Genomic DNA, 17,718 nt, shown 5'->3' with positions numbered 1-17,718 from the left:
TCCTGCTTCTGAGCATTTGTGTTCAAGACCTGATGTCTGCTCTCACGTTAAGACAGACAGACAGACAGAAGGGTATATATATATCTCTCTCTCAATTTCTATCACCACCAATTGGTTTTCATCGTGATAGCAAAAACCTCTTTCCTTTCTTTCACCTTTTCACCTTGACCAGCATCCACCTACCTACCTTGGGCATCACAAACCGCGTCCAAGCCCCGAGACTGTTTCCTGGCTCTCGCCTGGCTTGGGACTGGCTGGGCGGCCACACAAGTAACATGCTCGGGCTGGGGGCTTGTCTTGGGGTGAACCGGAATGTCGGGGTCGAGTATTGTGCTCGGTAATGTTCACTGAGATTGGTTGTGTTGGTGGGATGAGTGCTGGTAATGGGTTTAAGGATCTTTTCTGGCAAAACCGACTTCACGGCGAAATCAGTTGCGTGGTTCTCGTCGCCGTCGTGTGGTGGAATTAGTTCCAGGGGTGCATGGTTCCAGGGGGCCTTTATCAGAATTGCAGCCCTTGCCGGAGGTGCTGACGTTTTCCTTGACTTACCTGAGCCCCCAGACTATCTGAATGGGGCCGGCGCTTTTGTTGGCCTTTCTCAAGCATCAAAGGAGTTTCCTGCTTCTGGTCTAGTTGTTGAGCACCTACTGTTCCTGGGCTGACCTTCCTCTGAGCGAATTCAACGACAGCTGGAGAAGCCCAACACAGAGCCCATACACAGAATGGCCTCCAAGGGCTGTTGGGGCCAGGCGACCTTTTCTTCTAGGGTCAAAGCCTTGTTCACACTGGCGAGTTCTATTCGGTCGAATTTTCTCGCTTTACATCATTACCCATATATATCACTACCCACTTTACATTTCCCGTTGTGGAAGACCTTTCTTTACCTGGTCTACTTATCTAACTGACCTAGCCATACCTGATCTCTCACTTACCGGGCTTTTGACGACCAGCCGTACCCACGATCCCCCACACGACTCAGGGAAATACCTGCACGGTCCCCGGTCGAGCTCCCAGACGGTTCAACTTCGGTGTGCTCAGTGTACTCGGGATCATCTCACCGACACCAGGAAGAAACCGGGCTTCACGGTACCGAAGAAGGCGAAGAAGGGGGCGGGTCCTAACAGGATCTGCACGTCCGCCGCCTGTTCCGACAAGGTTTCCTTACAGAGATGAAGGTGTGTAAACCGGCTCACGAGATTTGCAGCCACGGCTAGGGAATCTGAGGAAGTGTCGGCGTCGTTCTGGCTTGCGGCATTGTCAAAGCCACATACACTGACAACCCCGATCCCCTTGCAAGCCTCCCGCCGCACAGCTCATCGAGATCTCCTGGGCCCATGATCAGCTTGCGGCAACCTTTGGGAGAAGTTTTTCGCAGCTGCGATTCTTGTCATCACCGTACCTAGAACCTGAGAAAGAAGGCACAACAGGAGAGGGCACTAGAGAGGATCACGGGCTCAATGTCCAAACACACCCGGACCAGTCAGAACAGCGGCAGCGACATTGGGCGGGTGGACAATCTGTCCGAGGTGGTGCCATCCGGTACTTGGAGAGTCGTGGCGGGAGTTGTTGCCGACTATTCTGAGTGGGAACTTGTGCTTGTTGATGATGAATGTCTCGACAAGCTTGAGGATATCATTCAAGGCCCTGACCGCCGCAAAGCAGAATGTCTTCGAGGAGCCATTCTGATGCCGTTCTTGTGCTCCGCTGGAAATCACAGCTTCATCCACGCCTCTAGGTATGCCTTTTCCATTCTGGTGTGCCTGTTCTCGGGCTAACTTGTGTATGTTGAGGAGATCTAAAATCTACCTCTGAGCCTTCACCATCCTGTCCTCTTGATCATTGCCAGCCAGGTCATACTGACGGAGAACCTGTGGAGAGAAAAGTAGGGATTGGTGATTGAATGTCTGGTGGGTACGCCAACATCAGTCAAGGGCTTAAGGGCTGTGATGACATAAAGCACCCAAGATCAACAGTTCTGGATCACTGTAACCTTCGACCAGTCGACACATCCCATCCATCTTTCTGTGAGGAGCCACCGGACGGCGACTATCACCCATCTATGCTGCTCCTTCACATCACCATCAGCGGTACTTTCCGGCATATCAACCTTCAAAAACCCAACTGTACCCTCAGCTATCGCCGTTACCAACCAACCAAGGCACTCGAGCGGAAGGAGTCTATTCTTGGGGGCCGAACGCCCCAACAAAGGTTGTGGGAAAACTGCTCACTCTGGATAAAAGTCTTTTCATTTCTCTACGCAGCAAAGCCAGCCCTCGACCGGCGGTTCCATGCGTGTTAAGTTGACCAGGAGCTTGGTGCCTTTGATCGCGGGCGGGGTCCTTGCGGGAGGGATTACTGTCTTGCTTTCATGGCTGCCTTCACTCTTTTCTCTTCCACCACCTCTACCATCTTCCACAGATTATGATCCCTCTAAACCTCGCCTCAGTTTTGGTGTCGATCACATTATTCACCTACCCCAGTGGCCATTGACAGGGAGTTAGCCCAAGAGCAATGCAGATTCCCGGCCAGGATGATTGCTGAGAGAATCGTTTGAGAGCCAGAGTTTGACGAGACATACCGAGCATTTGAATGGGGCAGTATAAAAGCCCCCCATTATCTTCTCTATGCCGAAGCATGGCATTTCCTCATCAGCACTAAGGAGACTACACGCATCCACAGAGACTGGTTGACGAAACGGCCACCGGCAGTACAAGTACAGGGGTGCCTCGTTCTCAGCGATTTCGACTGTCTTTACCTACATATACCCCTTATTTCACAAAACGCCCAAGGGCAATGACCGGGCACCTACCAGCACTAGAGGATTGTGCTGCACCCATCGGAGCATCTGGGACGAGACAAGCGGAGGTTCTCACCCCGATCCCCGATACAGTCTCTGTCGGAGAGGTCTAGTTTTACCACTGGATCAACACCTGGGCGGACGATGCGTTGCCGGGATGCGGTTGTGCCCCCAGAAATCCCCCTCCCCCGGCTGGCCAGGTGTCTGTACCGCAACGTCCAAGACCACGAAGGTCGAGGAGCTGGATTCCTGCTGCAGGCTCACGATTGTTGTTCCGTGCTGGGGCTGACCCGAGCTGCCGGATACAGTGTAGACTCGGACTTTCCAGTCTGATTAGTTCCATATTTGCCGTGGTCCAACATTCCAGGAGGGGTTCGATGTTCACCACTACCATCGACTCCGAAACGGCTCTCTCCAAAGCAGCCGTCTAGCCCTGTTGTCCCAGACCGGTATCAGTCCATTGCCACCCACGCAAGACCCTGGCTCCCAAGTGGAAGCCAACGAGCCAGATACTCAGATTCCCAAGTCACCGGTACAAGGCGCCCGGGCCCCAGGTGCAGGGCCAACTGCCTAATCAAGGGTCACCATCGGCTGGTCCATATGAGCACCAACAACATGATCGCCGCCTGCAACGGCCGTCTGAGCTATGACCCACCAACCTCCTGTGGTCGAAAATAGCGGAGAAGCCACGGAAACCACCATCGCAAGACAGCGTTGGGGAGGGCCTGCGTGAGACAGACGTTGACGTCAGAAGGTAGTCAGCCACGGGGATCGGCAGAAGTAGTGAAGCGGAGGTGTTTGTCACCTAGCTACCTTACCTCTCAGTGATGTGGCTCGGGATTGTCCAGGATGGTCATACTGAGAATGGAGAGGTTGGGGATTTTCTGGCTTGGGAGGATGTCGCACCGGAGGGGATTGAGCATGGAGGCGATATGAGGATTCGGTTTTGGGATGGGGGGATCTTGGGATTTCTGATGTGTTTGTGGGGAAGGAATGATATCGACGGCGGTGTCTTTCTTGGCTCGAGTCGAGTGAGACCTTTGCGGGTGGGTTAGCCTCGACGGAGGTTCGAGATGAAGGTGGTTATGTCGGCGGAAGTGAAAAATGGGGACGAGGGCTGGGTGTGGGCATGAGGACGATGAGGGTGATCAATGGATCGCCCGTCACTTTCAGACCAAGGGGTGGAACCTTGGAGAGTTGAAGGGATATGATAGGGTCTAGAGCGCGGCAGCGGTGGTGTGGGAAATGGTAAAGGCTGGGGGGGCGGTATCGTGGTTTGAAAGATGTACCGTGTTGCTTGCCTCTTATAAATTTTGCGCTTCTTTTACTCTTTTTGCTATGTATGACTTTCACTCCCAATCTCCCACATCGCTTTGCCAGTGTTGATGTTTATAGGTAACAGCCGGGCCAATCAGGGCTTTGGTTTGAATGAGAATCTCGGTCTTACGTATCACGTATCATCCGCTTTCAAGATAAATTGAGGTCACCGGGAAAGATGGATACGGCTAGAACGGGCGGGAAGATTATGATATATGTTGGTGCATATTCTTCAGCGACAGCATCTCTCCTAGTCATACTCAGGCAACAAGTCACGATATTCCTGTCTCCGACCACCATCCCAAGACGGTGGAGAGTCAAAGTTAAACTTCCTGCTCTACCGCCCGTGCCCTGCATAACAATACGTTCGTTTCTCATGTTCATAGTATTAATATACAACTGGCGGTACAACGAACTAACCTTTCCCTATCCCACGCCATGCGACATGTCAACGATATACTCGGCGTGTCTCTTATCAGTATAACAGGCAGACAAGATAGCTTATCTCTGTCCATTCTTTTATCCAGTCTTCTAACTTGCTCCTAAAACAACCCTATTGGGCCAGTGAGTCACGAGGAGGTTTTGCCGATTTCTTTCTTAATCCTGCCTGAAAAGTAAGGTCTGGAAAGGGTTTGCAAAGAAGGAATAACTGCTTCTCTTTCCAAGTTAGGGGGGTGATTTGTAGGTCTTGGCATGGAGCCTGCAGAAGGGGATGTTGAGCTGATGTGTTGATGCCTTTGGTTGTATTTTCAATGATCTATAGATCATTGAAGATGGAAGATAACGAGATGCGGAAAAGGGTAGGAGGCAGTGATTTATCTGTACTTTGTATAGCCTCATTTATGGATATCAGGGGGTGGCTGGTGGATTACACCACATGTAAACATTACCCCTGAAAGACAAGACATCATGACTTCAACATTGGCGACTGCTCTTACTGAGTCGGCGTATAAGTTGCAAGTGCCGCCGCCATCATCGACTGTCGTCGTCAGGACACAGTGCGTGCAGAGCTCATGTCGACGCGTGCAAATCTTGAAATTTGCAAGCAGAGAGAGACCCGCCCTGCCCTCAACTATTTACTGTGCCTCCCCCTCTCACTTTCTCTCTTCTCTGCTGCTCTTTTTTCTGCTTTTACTCGGGCATGGACAACAGCTGCGATGTGATTTTTTCTTCTTTTCTATCACCACAGTCGAGTAAGTCCACGACATTAGTTACACATGGCATGAGCCATATCTAACTGTGTACCTCACAGTCTTACAGTCACAATCATGTCTTCCTCTTCCCAAGCTGCCCCTGCGGTCGATGCTGAGCATGTCGGTTCTGGCAAGTCACGATGTTCCCTTTTCCACAAGCGCGCTTGACAGTTCCTATGCATTTCAAGATCACAAATCACTACTCATTGCCGTCGTTTAGTCGCGTGTCTGGGTGTGATTTGGGGGTTTTCAAGGTCTGTGATCGAGGCTTTGGCAATTTCATTGCACGCCTAGACGTGCGACTCCGACCTCGATCTTGAATGCCTTTCCCTCAGACAAGTCGACTGTGGACTTGATATTTACGCTGTTCATTGTCATGGCGCCACCAGAACGTTCATGTCCTCCCCGCGTCCCGTCTCTCCTCTTGTGCGACGATGCGCTAAGGTTCATCCGCACTTCCGTTGCGCGTTTAACCAACCCTCAGCATAAGACAGGCGGGTTGCCACTTGTACCAATGCCACTGCGCAACAGAGCCGCTGAAGTCTACTGGGATATCTTTACAAAATCCTGGAGGAAGGAGGCCGAGAATTACGCCGACTTGGAGACGGCTTCACGACTTGTCAACTCCGGCGATCAATCATGTTCTCACCAGAAGTGGTTGAGAACTTGTGAAAAGAGATGGACTGAGCACCACTTTTCGAACAAGAACAAGGCTGCGACATCACAGGCCTATCGCTCTTTCGGAGAACTATTGAAGACGGAAACTTATTTGATTCGCTTCATCTCCGAGCGCGATGACGTCTTACCCCGTCAAGGAGACCTGAAGCGCCTAATTCACCATGCTACCAAGAGAGGCTTCCGAGGTCTCATCGACCTGTGGAACAACCGGGACAACTGGGCCCAAAAGGCCAAGACGGTGAATCAGCGAACCGTTGCAACCACAATGCCCAGCCATGTCCAACCAGCTGGTGGGAGCCTTGCTCCAGTAGAGCTCTAGAATGGTCCTACTGCGGGACCTCCCCCAACAACAAAAGAAAGGCATCTACACCAGCCTCCACAGACGCCACCCGACTCGAAGGGCTCGAGGTCATCAGTTTCAAGCGGAGGACCCCACCTTCACTCAGCGCAGCCAACTCCCATTTCTCCAAACAATCTTCAACAGCAGGGTGGTTTGGTCCCAGGTATTCCGCAGCACATACCCATTGGCCGCAATATTGTCTCCCCTACTACCGCTATAACTAGAGAGTCTTAGAACGGCTCCCCACCAGCCGACAGAGCAACTCCGCGATCCGAATCAGCACCACTCAGCCGCCAAGGAACTAAGCGGCGTTAACAAGGAAGAGCGAACAGTCCCCTGGAATTTCATCCGAGTTTGATTTTACTGGAATGTCCCCGGATGAGATAAAGACTGCCAAGAAACAAGCGAGGGAGCAGAGGAGGCCATTCACGGACCACCATCGAAACAAGCAGATCAAGGCAGGGGTGTGGAAGCCACAGAGAGGGGGTGCGAGACGGAGGGGAGCTCCAAGGACACCCAACAACACCCTGACAGCCTCTCCGGTCGACGATGCGCACGGCCACAACGGTGTAGCGAGGGCCGCCCCCGATCAGGTGTGCAGAATGATGGAAATGGGATGGTCATAATCCAGATCACTCCCACATGATCCCTCGCATGAAATGGCACCGGCCCGAAGAGCAGCCCGAGAGCAACGTCGATGATCATTTCGATCACCCACTTCCAGCAACAAGATCAAGGCCAGGATCAAGCTCAGGGTGAATGTCAGATCCTAGCCGAAAACAGAGTCGAGCACCAAGATCAAGGCCAGCATCAGGCTCAGGGTGAAGGCCAGATCCAAGTCGAAGACAGAGTCGAGGGCGGACAGGAGACTGGCGGATTTCTCGGCGATTGTGGGCCCCCGTTGGGACTCTGGCCTTGATAACGGCATCAACATGGAGGATATCCTCAAGGACGTCAACGTGGACGAGATCCCCAAGGTCACACCAATATGGATGAGATCCTCAAGAATATTAACATGGACGAGATCCTCAAGGGCATCCCCGGAATCCACGACCAGGTTCAAGGTCAGATAGCCCAAGCTGACAACAACGTCGAAGGCGAACAGGAGGCAGGCGGGCTGAACGGCAGAGATGTCCTCCCTTGGAACTTGGGCATTGACAACCCCCTCAACATGAACGATATGCTCAAGGATATCTCCGGCACCCCCGAACAGGCTCCAGGCCAGATGGAAGCCAAGAGATGGAAGCCGAGGATACAGCCGGGGGACAAGAGGAGAGAGGCGGAGTGGCCCATATAGATTCCCTCCCTTGGGACCCAGATTTTGACAACATGGTAAATCTATCGGATATCCTTGACATCATCCCGGGGTATCCAAATGCGGCGCCCGGTGACTGGCTTTCTGAAAATGGTCTTTGAGGTATTTGAAAAGGGCGGGGGGCACGGCGCGGCCGCCGAGCTTCGGCCCTAGCCGTGGCACTGCTGGAGGGTCGTTGTTGACGAAGATCATGGTTTTGGTTTTGTAATGCATATCGAAGGGGATAATGGGTCGTGAGGCACGGAAACTGAGAATCAAGCTTCGGTCAGGAGCGTCTTAAGAACAACAGCTTGAAGGACGTGGAAGTTTGCCTGGGATGAAATGGCACAAAGGCAACGTTACCAGGGGGATTTGTTTCTTTTGGGGGGCTAGTCAGCTGTATCTTGCCATCGCCAGGCAATGCGCTTCCAACACCAATCAAATTTCCAGCCCACAGGCCAAGGGAGGTCTCCCTTGCCTCCCTCGCATCAGCTATCCTCCGCCGGCTATCACCAACGCCCCATCGAGCACATAAGGTAGTGTCACATTCACCTTCCAATGACGTATAGTTCTTCCTACTTTTCACGCGTTAGGCATTTACGAGTCCGGGAGCCGGGTTAGAGTACGCTGCAGGAAACATAGCTTGTCTTTTTGCTTTCCTGATTATCCGCCCCCAACATGGTCGCTTTTGGTCTCCCTTGATGCAGCAGAATGGAGATGAGGCCCATCCCTGATGCTCCCAGAGGCCACTGTCGGTCTCCCACGCGGCGAAATCCGGGTCCTCTTCATGCACCCACTTCATCGCTCCGGTGTAGACATCTACCACGCGGAGCGTAGTGTGGCTGTTCACGCGCGGGATCACCCAGAAGTCCACCCGACAGTTTGCAGCCTCCATATCAGCTTTATTGATGGCCTGGAACTGAAGAAGGAGGAGCGTCTCGCCGTCGAAGCAGTAGACCTGCGGGCACCGATATTTGGCGGCGTTCCTGAGGTGTTCTGTCCAACCGTCAGTCACATGCGTCACTGATCTCCAAGGCCAGAGGGGACACCCACCGGCGGAGTTCTTTAGACAGCCTTTGCTGGCCTGGGATGGAGTATATGTTGCCCGCCTACCAGGAGCCGGTGCTGATAAGGTTCCTTTTCATCTCGCCTATCGCGAGGACCGTCTTTGTCTGTCCATACTTCACGCAATACATCGAGTCGACCTCCTCGGGGATGCTGTCCTCCTCGACGATGGTGTGCACGATGAGGTTCCCGATGGCGGGATAGCGCCGCGCCCAGGCCTTGTCGCTCTGCGTGACGTACCGTTGGGCGGCAACCTGCGAGCCTTATCTGCGTGGCCACAGACGCAGCAGGGATGGGGAGGGCAGACTTAGGCCAGTTGGTTAGTGAGGAGGTATTCTAGCATATGCAAAGAAGCTTTTGTCCGATGCGGGCAAGGCCTCCCTGGATGTAACGTTGCTAATACTCCAGAGAGGCAAGGAGAAGGGAAAAGCTTCAAAATCGCGGGTTGAATCTCCAGCCTTCGTTCAACTTGTTGCAGCCTGCCAGGAAGAGAGGAGAAGGAGGACAGGAAGCATTGCTGAGGACAAAAGAGTAGAAACATTGGCTGAAACCAATCGTTGAGAACAAGTGACATGCCGTCTTGCCAGGCCCACAGGGCAGAATACCTCTTGTGCCTAAGGCATCTTTGGGACAGGTTACCCACCCTGTTTCGTCCAAGGTTATTTCCCTGATGATTGATATAGCTACAAGTTAACGTACTTTATAAGCTAGTCGGTCATATAAGTGGGCCGGTCACTTTTAATCACCCTTCGAATACCATCCTCCATTATAATACAACGAAACTATCAACCAACTATAATAACATCAGAAACAGCTGAGTCTGAGGCATCTGCAGCCTCCTGGCAAGTGCGCGCGTTATGGCCAGGCTTGCCGCATACACCACAGCACTGAGTCTTCGTACGAGACCCCCCTGTACCACCACCACTTTGTCGATTTTCCTGGATTACCTGCTCGCCCACGGCCTTCTGATCCAGTAGATCCTGTGCCTCTTGTACAGTAAGTGACCCTCCAAGCCTCACACGTGTTCTTTTGGCTCTCCGGCGCTTGCTTAGTGCCGCATTGGCCTTACGGAGCGAAGAGACCTCTGCACGAAGAAGAGTCACCTGGTGCATTATAGCCGCTGTACCCTTAGCAAGCTGGTCCACTGCAGCTAACATCGAAGTCGGGGAGCTATTTTGATGGTTGGTAATGCGAGTCTTAATAAGCGTTGACTGTGAGTTGGCTTCTCGAGGGTTGTGTGGTGTCTGGGAGACCCAAGGTTGTGCAGTGCCGGGCCGTGAGTTTGGAGGTGTTGGCGTATGAAGCTTTATATCTAGCTTAGAAAGCACCCTCTCTGGATCGTACGGTATAAGGTCAGCACCCGCAAAGCCACCCTGTATATTCTTCTCTGTTATAGAGGCAAAGAAGGCCTTGCGGAAGGCATAGAGGAAATCGAACTTGCTTATATGGTTGATATGCATGCGTATTAAGTCCTCGATCTGGCGACCGTACGCCTGTTTTAGCGGCCCAAAGCAGCCAATATCGAGTGGCTGGAGGAGGTGGGAGGAGTGTGGAGGCATATAGAGCGTGATAATGTTGTTCTGCTAGCAGTAGCGCTCGAATTCGATCGAGTGGTGGCTTTCGTAGCCGTCGAGGATTAACAACCGGTATTTGCCTTTTGTACGAGACACTGTATGATAGTCGAAGTGCTTGATCCAATATAGGCCTACTGGATTGGTAGTCCAGCCATTATCGGTGGTTGCGATGCGCCAGGTAGACGGTAGGTTGCACTCGGTATACCAGTTGGCAAGGTGGTACTGCGCGGCCAAAATAATGAAAGGAGGGATGGCCCAGCCGAGGGCATTAACTCCCTGGATCACCGTTGCCCATTCGCGGTTACCAGGCTGGGCTATTTTCGCCTTATTAAGGCCGTCTGAGGTCGTAACTACCATGCCCGCGAAGATAATACCCATCATAAACCCAGTCTCGTCGAAGTTATAGATATCGTTATCTACGATACCGTACTTAGCCTTGGTGTTCCGTACAAGCGTAAACCACTCCCTAATAACCTTTGGATCCTCGTACTTAGCCCTCTGGTAGTCGTATCTACGCGTAAAACGCGTATGGAGCTGTGGCTGGCGTTTGACGAAGTTGTGTGCCCAGAGCTTGCCAACTAAGGGCGCGTCGCGTACGCGCAGTAGTTGGTTGGCCATATCTTCCACACCACGCAATCTTGGTGGAAAAGCTCGCTCACATAGCTCAATAACGTATTGAACAATAGCATCCTCTTCGGATTGAGTGAGCTTCTTCGATTTAGGCGTAGTATCGCGTCGTGCAGGCCGGCCGGCGCGTCGGTCACGGAGGGTTGAGAATGGTATGTTATATAGCTTTGCTGCGGCTCGGAGGCTTAATTTTGGAGTCTTTTGAATGGCTTCAAGGGCTAAGATTATCCTGGCTTCATTTAAGGTAGGAGGCATGTTGGGTTGTAGAGAAAGTTGATGTTGAGTGTAGGAGGACGCGTCGCGGTCGAAAAGTGACCGGCCCACTTATATGACCGACTAGCTTATAAAGTACGTTAGCTGTTTTAGCCTCTATATCCTCTTAAAGCTAATCCAGTGGCCCCAGTCAATCCCATCCTTTTGCTCCTTGCCTTTCTCCCCATCATTTTTTTGGCGAGCCCTATCCACAGTAACCAATGAGGTGTTGCTGTGAAGAGTGACATTGCCAGAAACAACATCGTTGCCGACAATGGGGTCATTGCCGATAGAATATGGGTTGGCAAGATTAGGAGCTCCGTGGACAATAGGGGCGTTGTTGGTAATTGGGTAATTCCCAGCAATGGCAGCGCCTTCAGCAGGGTAATTCTAATACCCTGGGAGTCATAGCGAAGTAGGCAAATCGCAAATGCAAGTGTTGACTTTTGAGATCGCAGCTTATGAGATATGCAAATATGAGATACGACTCTGTCGCCTGGTGCAAGAGAGAGAAGAAAGACCGACCAGTTGCAACACGGGAGCATCAACTTACACGACTTTCAGCACGATCTCCATGCGTCGATGCGGTCCAACGCCTTCTTGACTAGAGCACTGAGAAAATAGAGAGAGGTATTCAAATTACATCTATGTACATATATTCAAAAATTAAGCAGACCTATGAGGACCCGACGTCAACATGCGCCGGAGAACCTGCCTCCCACCGGCTCCCATTGAGTGAGAAGTCCGCAACACACCAAAGACATTGCTTGAGATCTAACACATCTCAAGACCACCGCGCTCATACATATAGATCTGCATGTGCTGCAGAAAGTCCAGTCATGCCTGACTCCATACCCTCCTTCGCATTCCGGGTTGTCATTCATCGCCACACCAAATATTAAATCAATCATGAAAAACACAAAGAAACACAACAAAAACGAAGCAGACTCACATCCTACAGAGGATACAATAAACAATCATCCCATTGACCTCAACTCAAACACTACTCCACAATGCTAACAATCAAAACCTCATTTCGTCAGTCTCGGCCCCCCCCCTGACCGTTCCCCTGCCAAGCTTTACCAACAAAACATGAACAAGCCCTTGTGCTTAGTCATCCGCCACCAACATTCGGCTCCACTGTTGACGTCCTCCCAACGCGAGGCGGCGAGGCTAATCCCAAAGACACCATCTTACATCTCTGGTACATGGGTTTCCATCAGGAATCAACCCCCAATCCGCCGCAACACCTTCACTGCACCAAACCTCATCACCCCCTCGGTAAAGTCAGCCGATTAGCTTCAAACCCCTTGTGTACGAGAAAAGGTCCTCGCAACCCTCCAGGGAATCTCGTGCATCAAATGTTCAATCTGTGAGATGGTGGCAGCATCTCGGTTACCCAACGGTCCCCCCACAAACCGCAGGCCCAAAACGCGTCCGGTGCGCCATGCTTTGGTGTAAAGAAGATAATGTAGGCTTTTGATACTTCCCCGTTGGAAAGCATGATAAGACTCGTTGAACTCGGATTCTCGAAGGATTCTCTCAGCAATCAACCTTGCCAGGAATTTGCATTGCGCTTGTGCTAACTCCCCGCTCATTGCCACGGGGGTAAGCTGTTTCCCGAATGCGGTATTTTGCGGCAAGGTCTCGGTGGTTACCAGCATGGCTGCAGCTTCCGCCCCTCGGAATGCAGCTTCCTTCATGGGATTATGACCAGCTCGAGCCCCGGTCCCAGAAGACCCAGCGCTACTTGTGACGGGTTGGTTGATATTGTTGCTGTGGACTGGTTTGGCCTGCTGGTTGCCATTGGTTGGGGGAGTCTTTCGCTCGTTTTGGGTGACTGTGTCCTGAGCAGCAGAATGCTCGCGGTGCAAGGGCTCGCTGACTGCGGTCAGGTCTGACTGTGGGGTTGCAACAGCTGGACTTTGAACTTGCTGGGGCAAGATGAGCTGCTGCTGATCCCTCGGAACAATGTCTGCCTCAGGTGATAACAGGATCGAAATGGGAAGGCCCAAGCCATGCATCTCAATGCTTATGAACATAATTATATGCTGACATCTTATGCACACCTCACACGGACACGATAACCAATGTCCCAAGTGTTTAAAATCAGGATTCATATCCGCTGTGACAAGGGTTTCCGAGATTGTCTGACGCCATTCCTCGAATCCCACACCACAAGACTCCAATCTCAGGTATCCTGCTAGGTAAAACATCCCTCTACCTCATACCAACTCAACCCACCTCGTGACCCTCCTAAGCACCGGCATACCATCAACCCGAGGCCAACACCCCCCCCCCGTCACCCCCCTTGCCTCCTCCGCAAACTTGATATTCTGATCATCACAAAACCACGGACACCACACAAAGTTATCTGGCACCTCTGCCGACTTCACCTTCTTGAACTTGTGGATCAAGTCAGTGAGCTTGTGCATATCTTTCTTATTCCCCGCGAGGAACCCTCCAGTCCCGGTGTGTGTTTCATTATGAGTCCTACAGCCAGACTGACCACCATTCGTTGGTTACAAAGCGGTAGTAACTGAAATCTTTGGGAGTGTCCTGGTCTGGGACTTCCGTTTTGATCAAGGTCTTCTGCTGGTTCTGCTGAGGCATGGTTGAGTATGTGAGAGCTGAGGGTGTTTGCTGTGGCTGTCGGTGATAAATCCGTGGTGGCGGTCGAGACATCCCGGTATTTAGGGATTGGTGATGACATGGTGGACGGCGTGAGGTCTTGTGTCATCTGCTGTTGTTGATGACCTATGGGAATGGCTCCAGTCAGGTACCTACCTACCCATCATTCTGTCTCTCGTGGATGATGGGAAGGCATCGTCATAGTCACCGCTTGAGTCATGTCAAGAAATGGAGTCTTTGAATACCCCTGTTGATTCCGACGCCTCTGTCCGGTGATGGCTGCGGCTGGCAAGAAAGTTGAGGTGTGGAATTACTTTGGGGCCTTCCGCGACTACACCTCCAAAATGAACACCGTATCAACGCACGCGACTGAAAGAAGGATGGAGGGTTTTTGGCATCATTAGTGCGGCAGTCTTCGTATCTAGAATCCGTGTACACTCATTTGATATCCGCAAGCGAACGTTTTAGAAACTCAAGGCTCAAGGCATAGGAGCCAAAAGGGTAAAACAAAAACCAGACAGGTATCAACCCTCCGTTGCTCTGTTGTCCGCCACTGGCCCGGATTGACGCGGTTCAGTATTTTCCATAGGGCAAGATGAGCAGGTTCCTCCCCGGGGCTCCAAATCAAGACGTAAAGGGTTGTGAGAACACAGTCCCCTGTAATTGAACCGCTGCGTGTGAACCCAGGGAGACAGGGAGTGGAGACGACGGTGTTGCCCCGCGCGGTCAGTCACGCCAGCCGACTCGGTCTCTGTGAGCGCCCCAAACCAGATAGTAAAGATTGCCTCGGTAAATACCACGAGCTCTTGTGCTTTGATTATATCCTCAATTTTGGAAGACGCCGGCTCCATTACAAGGAGAGTAGCAAAATGTCCAGTGATACGGCTTAAGCCACGTTGTTTGATCCGGTCACTGAGACGAGGGCCGCTCTCCCAATAACGTCCCTCACGATGCTGAAGCGCTCTCCCAGACAATCCATGGGCATACTTGGTGGCTGAACCTATGTAGACGTAGTCCTCTACTCGAAGTGGGTTAAGGCCGGAGCCCCGGCCACGCTTGAGAACCCACGCATAGACCCCGAACAAGCTGGTATCCTGCCAAGCCAAGCTCCTCCAATCTGCAGCTGTGGGCGGCCTGGGGGCGGCCAAGATGTGCTTCACCGGTGTCGGAATTAACGCGAGAATGGTTGCCACCCAAGCTTCTGCCGATTTGGCGCTTAAGATGGTTCTCCATTGGGTTGTAGCGTCGCCCTCCTCCAGCAGTCGGTCGATGATTTGGCACATTCGTGCCTCGAGGATGGATTGCTTTTCCTTTCCGAGAGCTTTGTCCAAAAGCGCTGCCGACAAATAAACGGTGTCATTTCCCAGTTCCGCACTCTTTTCCTTTGCCATCAACCGTAACTGGTATCTAATGGCTCCTGGTCCTCGACCGATTTGGCGTGCGATGGATTCGATGTCAATTCTTCGGCGATTATTGGTGAGTTTGATTAGGTGCTCCTTCTCTTCATCCGACCATTTCCCACGTTTCCGCTTCCGCACCAGGCTCGCCAGCTCCTTATCTTCTTCCACCATAGCATCAAATACCATTCGGGAGCGCCGCGAGATATGATCCTCCAAGCGAAAGACATCAGAAAGCCCATAACCTTGCTGTAGAAGCCTCCGTATTTTTTCTCTCTCCTCCGGAGCGAAGGGGCCGTCTTCATCCTGTGGCATACCGGCTGTGTGGCCAGTACGATAACGCATTGTCATGTGGCCATGATTCCACCTTCCAAATGAGGGAGAAGCCAGCAAGACAGTAGGCTTTCGAAATGATGCTGAGGAGATGTAACTCTCGCAGCCTAGTTGGAAAGCTCTTAGGAGGGACGGCATGTTTGAGGCTAGGGGGGTTGTTGTCGAAGGCTGACGGGGCGCAACTACCTACCTACTGGTCGAACTTAAGACGATCAGCGCATAACACGTGACTCATACTTTCCATGTATTGTGGTTGTGGTAACCTCGCTGTAGCTGAAAGGCTAAACCTAAACATGCCCGAGCGTCTTCGTGCTCAGCTTTAAGAACACTAGCAAATGGCGTAAACGCCTATCTCTCAACAACTTGTGACTCAGATGATGTGAATCACCACCGGCCTGACTCACAGGGAAGATAAATATCTCTCCCGTCGCACATCCAACTGGGGACCTAGGTAGACCACAAGTCCACAACTTTGAACTATCTTCTAGCGATGCCTCAGCTGCTAATGATCACATACTGCGCTATGAAATTGTCACACGGCAAAACCCAACCACCCGCAACCACGACCAACAACACTGTCGATATCACCGCAAGGAGGGGTAACTGCAAGTTGTGAGCCTCTCGTTGAAAGTGAGGCAGGCAATCAGAAGGCATGGCGGTTATCAAGGAAGCCCACTGGCCTGGTAGGATACTGGAGGACTTGGCGAAGGCCTGAGGCCAACAAGGGGCACGGGCCACGCGAGGGAGGATAAAATACGCGTTCGGGATCACCAAGACTGTATTCCTTCTTCTTCTTTCAGTATCACGCTCTTCGAGGCCATTGAAGATTATTAGCCTGAAATTGAACCATGAGTTCCAAGCCCTGATAATACAGCCCTTGTCACAGAAATTCTCAGCTACGCCCCTCATCTGAATGCTCCCTTTCCACCATATGGTCAAGGCTGCGAAGCAGGAACACTGGGAAGGGCGGAAGCGGTATACCAATCTGCTCATGGTTGTTCTGGAACGCTCGTTCAGCTAATCACTTGAAGTGATCAGAGATGCCCTCATGTCTGATTGAAGATCCTCCACAGCTTTCACCTCAAGGGCCAAGTTTAACAGGACGGTAGCCATCGCCCTCGAGATGGGGGTCGAATGAAGCCTGGTTTAAAGAAGTTGTCAGTGATAAGACACTGTTGAAAAAGCAGGGGCTTAACTTTAGATTGGCGTAATCAACGAGATCAAACATCAGCCATTCATCACCGGAACTCGGCTCAAGAAAAAGCCGATGCCATCGCAAGGAAGATGAGTCAGATGATAGACAAGGGAAATGACCACGAACTAAAAAAGAGAAAAGGTTGCGAGTTATTCGACATCTTTGATAAGAGAGGTAGGAATGAGCTGATGTGATGGTTGAAGTGGTTGGATATTATGGGTGAAGTCGGTCGGTCGGTCGATACACGAGTTTCAGCCGGGTTGCTGCGGTCAGAGGGAGGAAGAGGAAGAGAAAATAAGAGTGCAAACTTCAGCGAGAGGTAATCCAGCAGCAGGAAATAAGTGGGGCGCCGGAGAGGTGACAGATAAGAGAGATAGAGGAAAAGGACAAGAGGGAAGATATTGCAGACGGTTTCCCTTGTTTGACCCCTTTTTCCACAAGACTATCAACCTCCATCTTCTAGCCCATAAGGTGTATCTTTCATATACCATCGACCTCTGACTGATGGCGGCTCACCTTCCAATACTGCAGTAGAAGACTGGCGGTGTTCCCTGTGCTCTGACGGCACACCTTTTGTCTCTTCCAAGGTTGCTCCATGCCCACACTGACCCTTCTAAGTGCCAATAGCCAACTAATGCCATAACACTCGCCATTCCTGCATCCGCTCTCACCATCACATCTTCTTTCGACTCTGTGGTGTATCCAGAAGTTTGACGTCCCCCAACATTGACCCCTGAGTCGCGGGCAAATCAAACAACCTTGGAAGACAGGGGAAGATCAGGCCTACCAATCCCTACAATTACCTCGAATCCCCTCAATATCTGGGATGCAGAGCTCATCATCGATATTGCTGAGGGAGGTCAAGGGGTAAATCCTCGCCGGCAACATCTTCCTTATCGTCAGGAACGTCCCTGTGAAGCTTCAACGCAAAAGAATCAGCCAGCAACTGCCGGGGGATCTCGGCAAACTCACTGGCTTCAGAAATCAACACGGAGGGGATGAGGACAGGCAGCTGCTGTCATTGA

At 51.8% G+C, this 17,718-nt stretch overlaps 4 protein-coding genes across 4 annotated transcripts; 2 read left to right on the top strand and 2 right to left on the bottom strand.

Annotated features, from left to right (window-relative positions):
- Positions 1-5,821: 5,821 nt before the first annotated feature.
- QC763_0052670 (uncharacterized protein) lies at positions 5,822-6,304 on the top strand (the record flags this gene model as incomplete). Its single annotated transcript, XM_062905781.1, has 1 exon — positions 5,822-6,304. One exon carries the CDS (start codon positions 5,822-5,824, stop codon positions 6,302-6,304), a length of 483 nt encoding a protein of 160 aa, XP_062766954.1.
- Positions 6,305-7,313: 1,009 nt separating this feature from the next.
- Positions 7,314-7,622, top strand: QC763_305145 (uncharacterized protein; the record flags this gene model as incomplete). The annotated part of the gene is made up of 1 exon (XM_062910962.1): positions 7,314-7,622. One exon carries the CDS (start codon positions 7,314-7,316, stop codon positions 7,620-7,622), a length of 309 nt encoding a protein of 102 aa, XP_062766953.1.
- Positions 7,623-12,438: 4,816 nt separating this feature from the next.
- QC763_305124 (uncharacterized protein) lies at positions 12,439-13,572 on the bottom strand (the record flags this gene model as incomplete). Its single annotated transcript, XM_062910961.1, is given in 3 exon segments — positions 12,439-13,168; positions 13,382-13,431; positions 13,444-13,572. The coding sequence occupies 3 exon segments, from the start codon at positions 13,570-13,572 to the stop codon at positions 12,439-12,441; spliced, it is 909 nt and encodes a 302-aa protein (XP_062766952.1).
- A 720-nt stretch (positions 13,573-14,292) lies between these two features.
- QC763_305120 (uncharacterized protein) lies at positions 14,293-15,636 on the bottom strand (the record flags this gene model as incomplete). The annotated part of the gene is made up of 1 exon (XM_062910960.1): positions 14,293-15,636. The coding sequence occupies one exon, from the start codon at positions 15,634-15,636 to the stop codon at positions 14,293-14,295; it is 1,344 nt and encodes a 447-aa protein (XP_062766951.1).
- Between the last annotated feature and the right edge of the window lie 2,082 nt (positions 15,637-17,718).

The sequence above is a fragment of the Podospora pseudopauciseta genome, chromosome 3 (assembly GCF_035222475.1).
Source record: "Podospora pseudopauciseta strain CBS 411.78 chromosome 3, whole genome shotgun sequence".
Taxonomy (NCBI): domain Eukaryota; kingdom Fungi; phylum Ascomycota; class Sordariomycetes; order Sordariales; family Podosporaceae; genus Podospora; species Podospora pseudopauciseta.
This window is presented reverse-complemented; position numbering and strand designations above follow the sequence as displayed.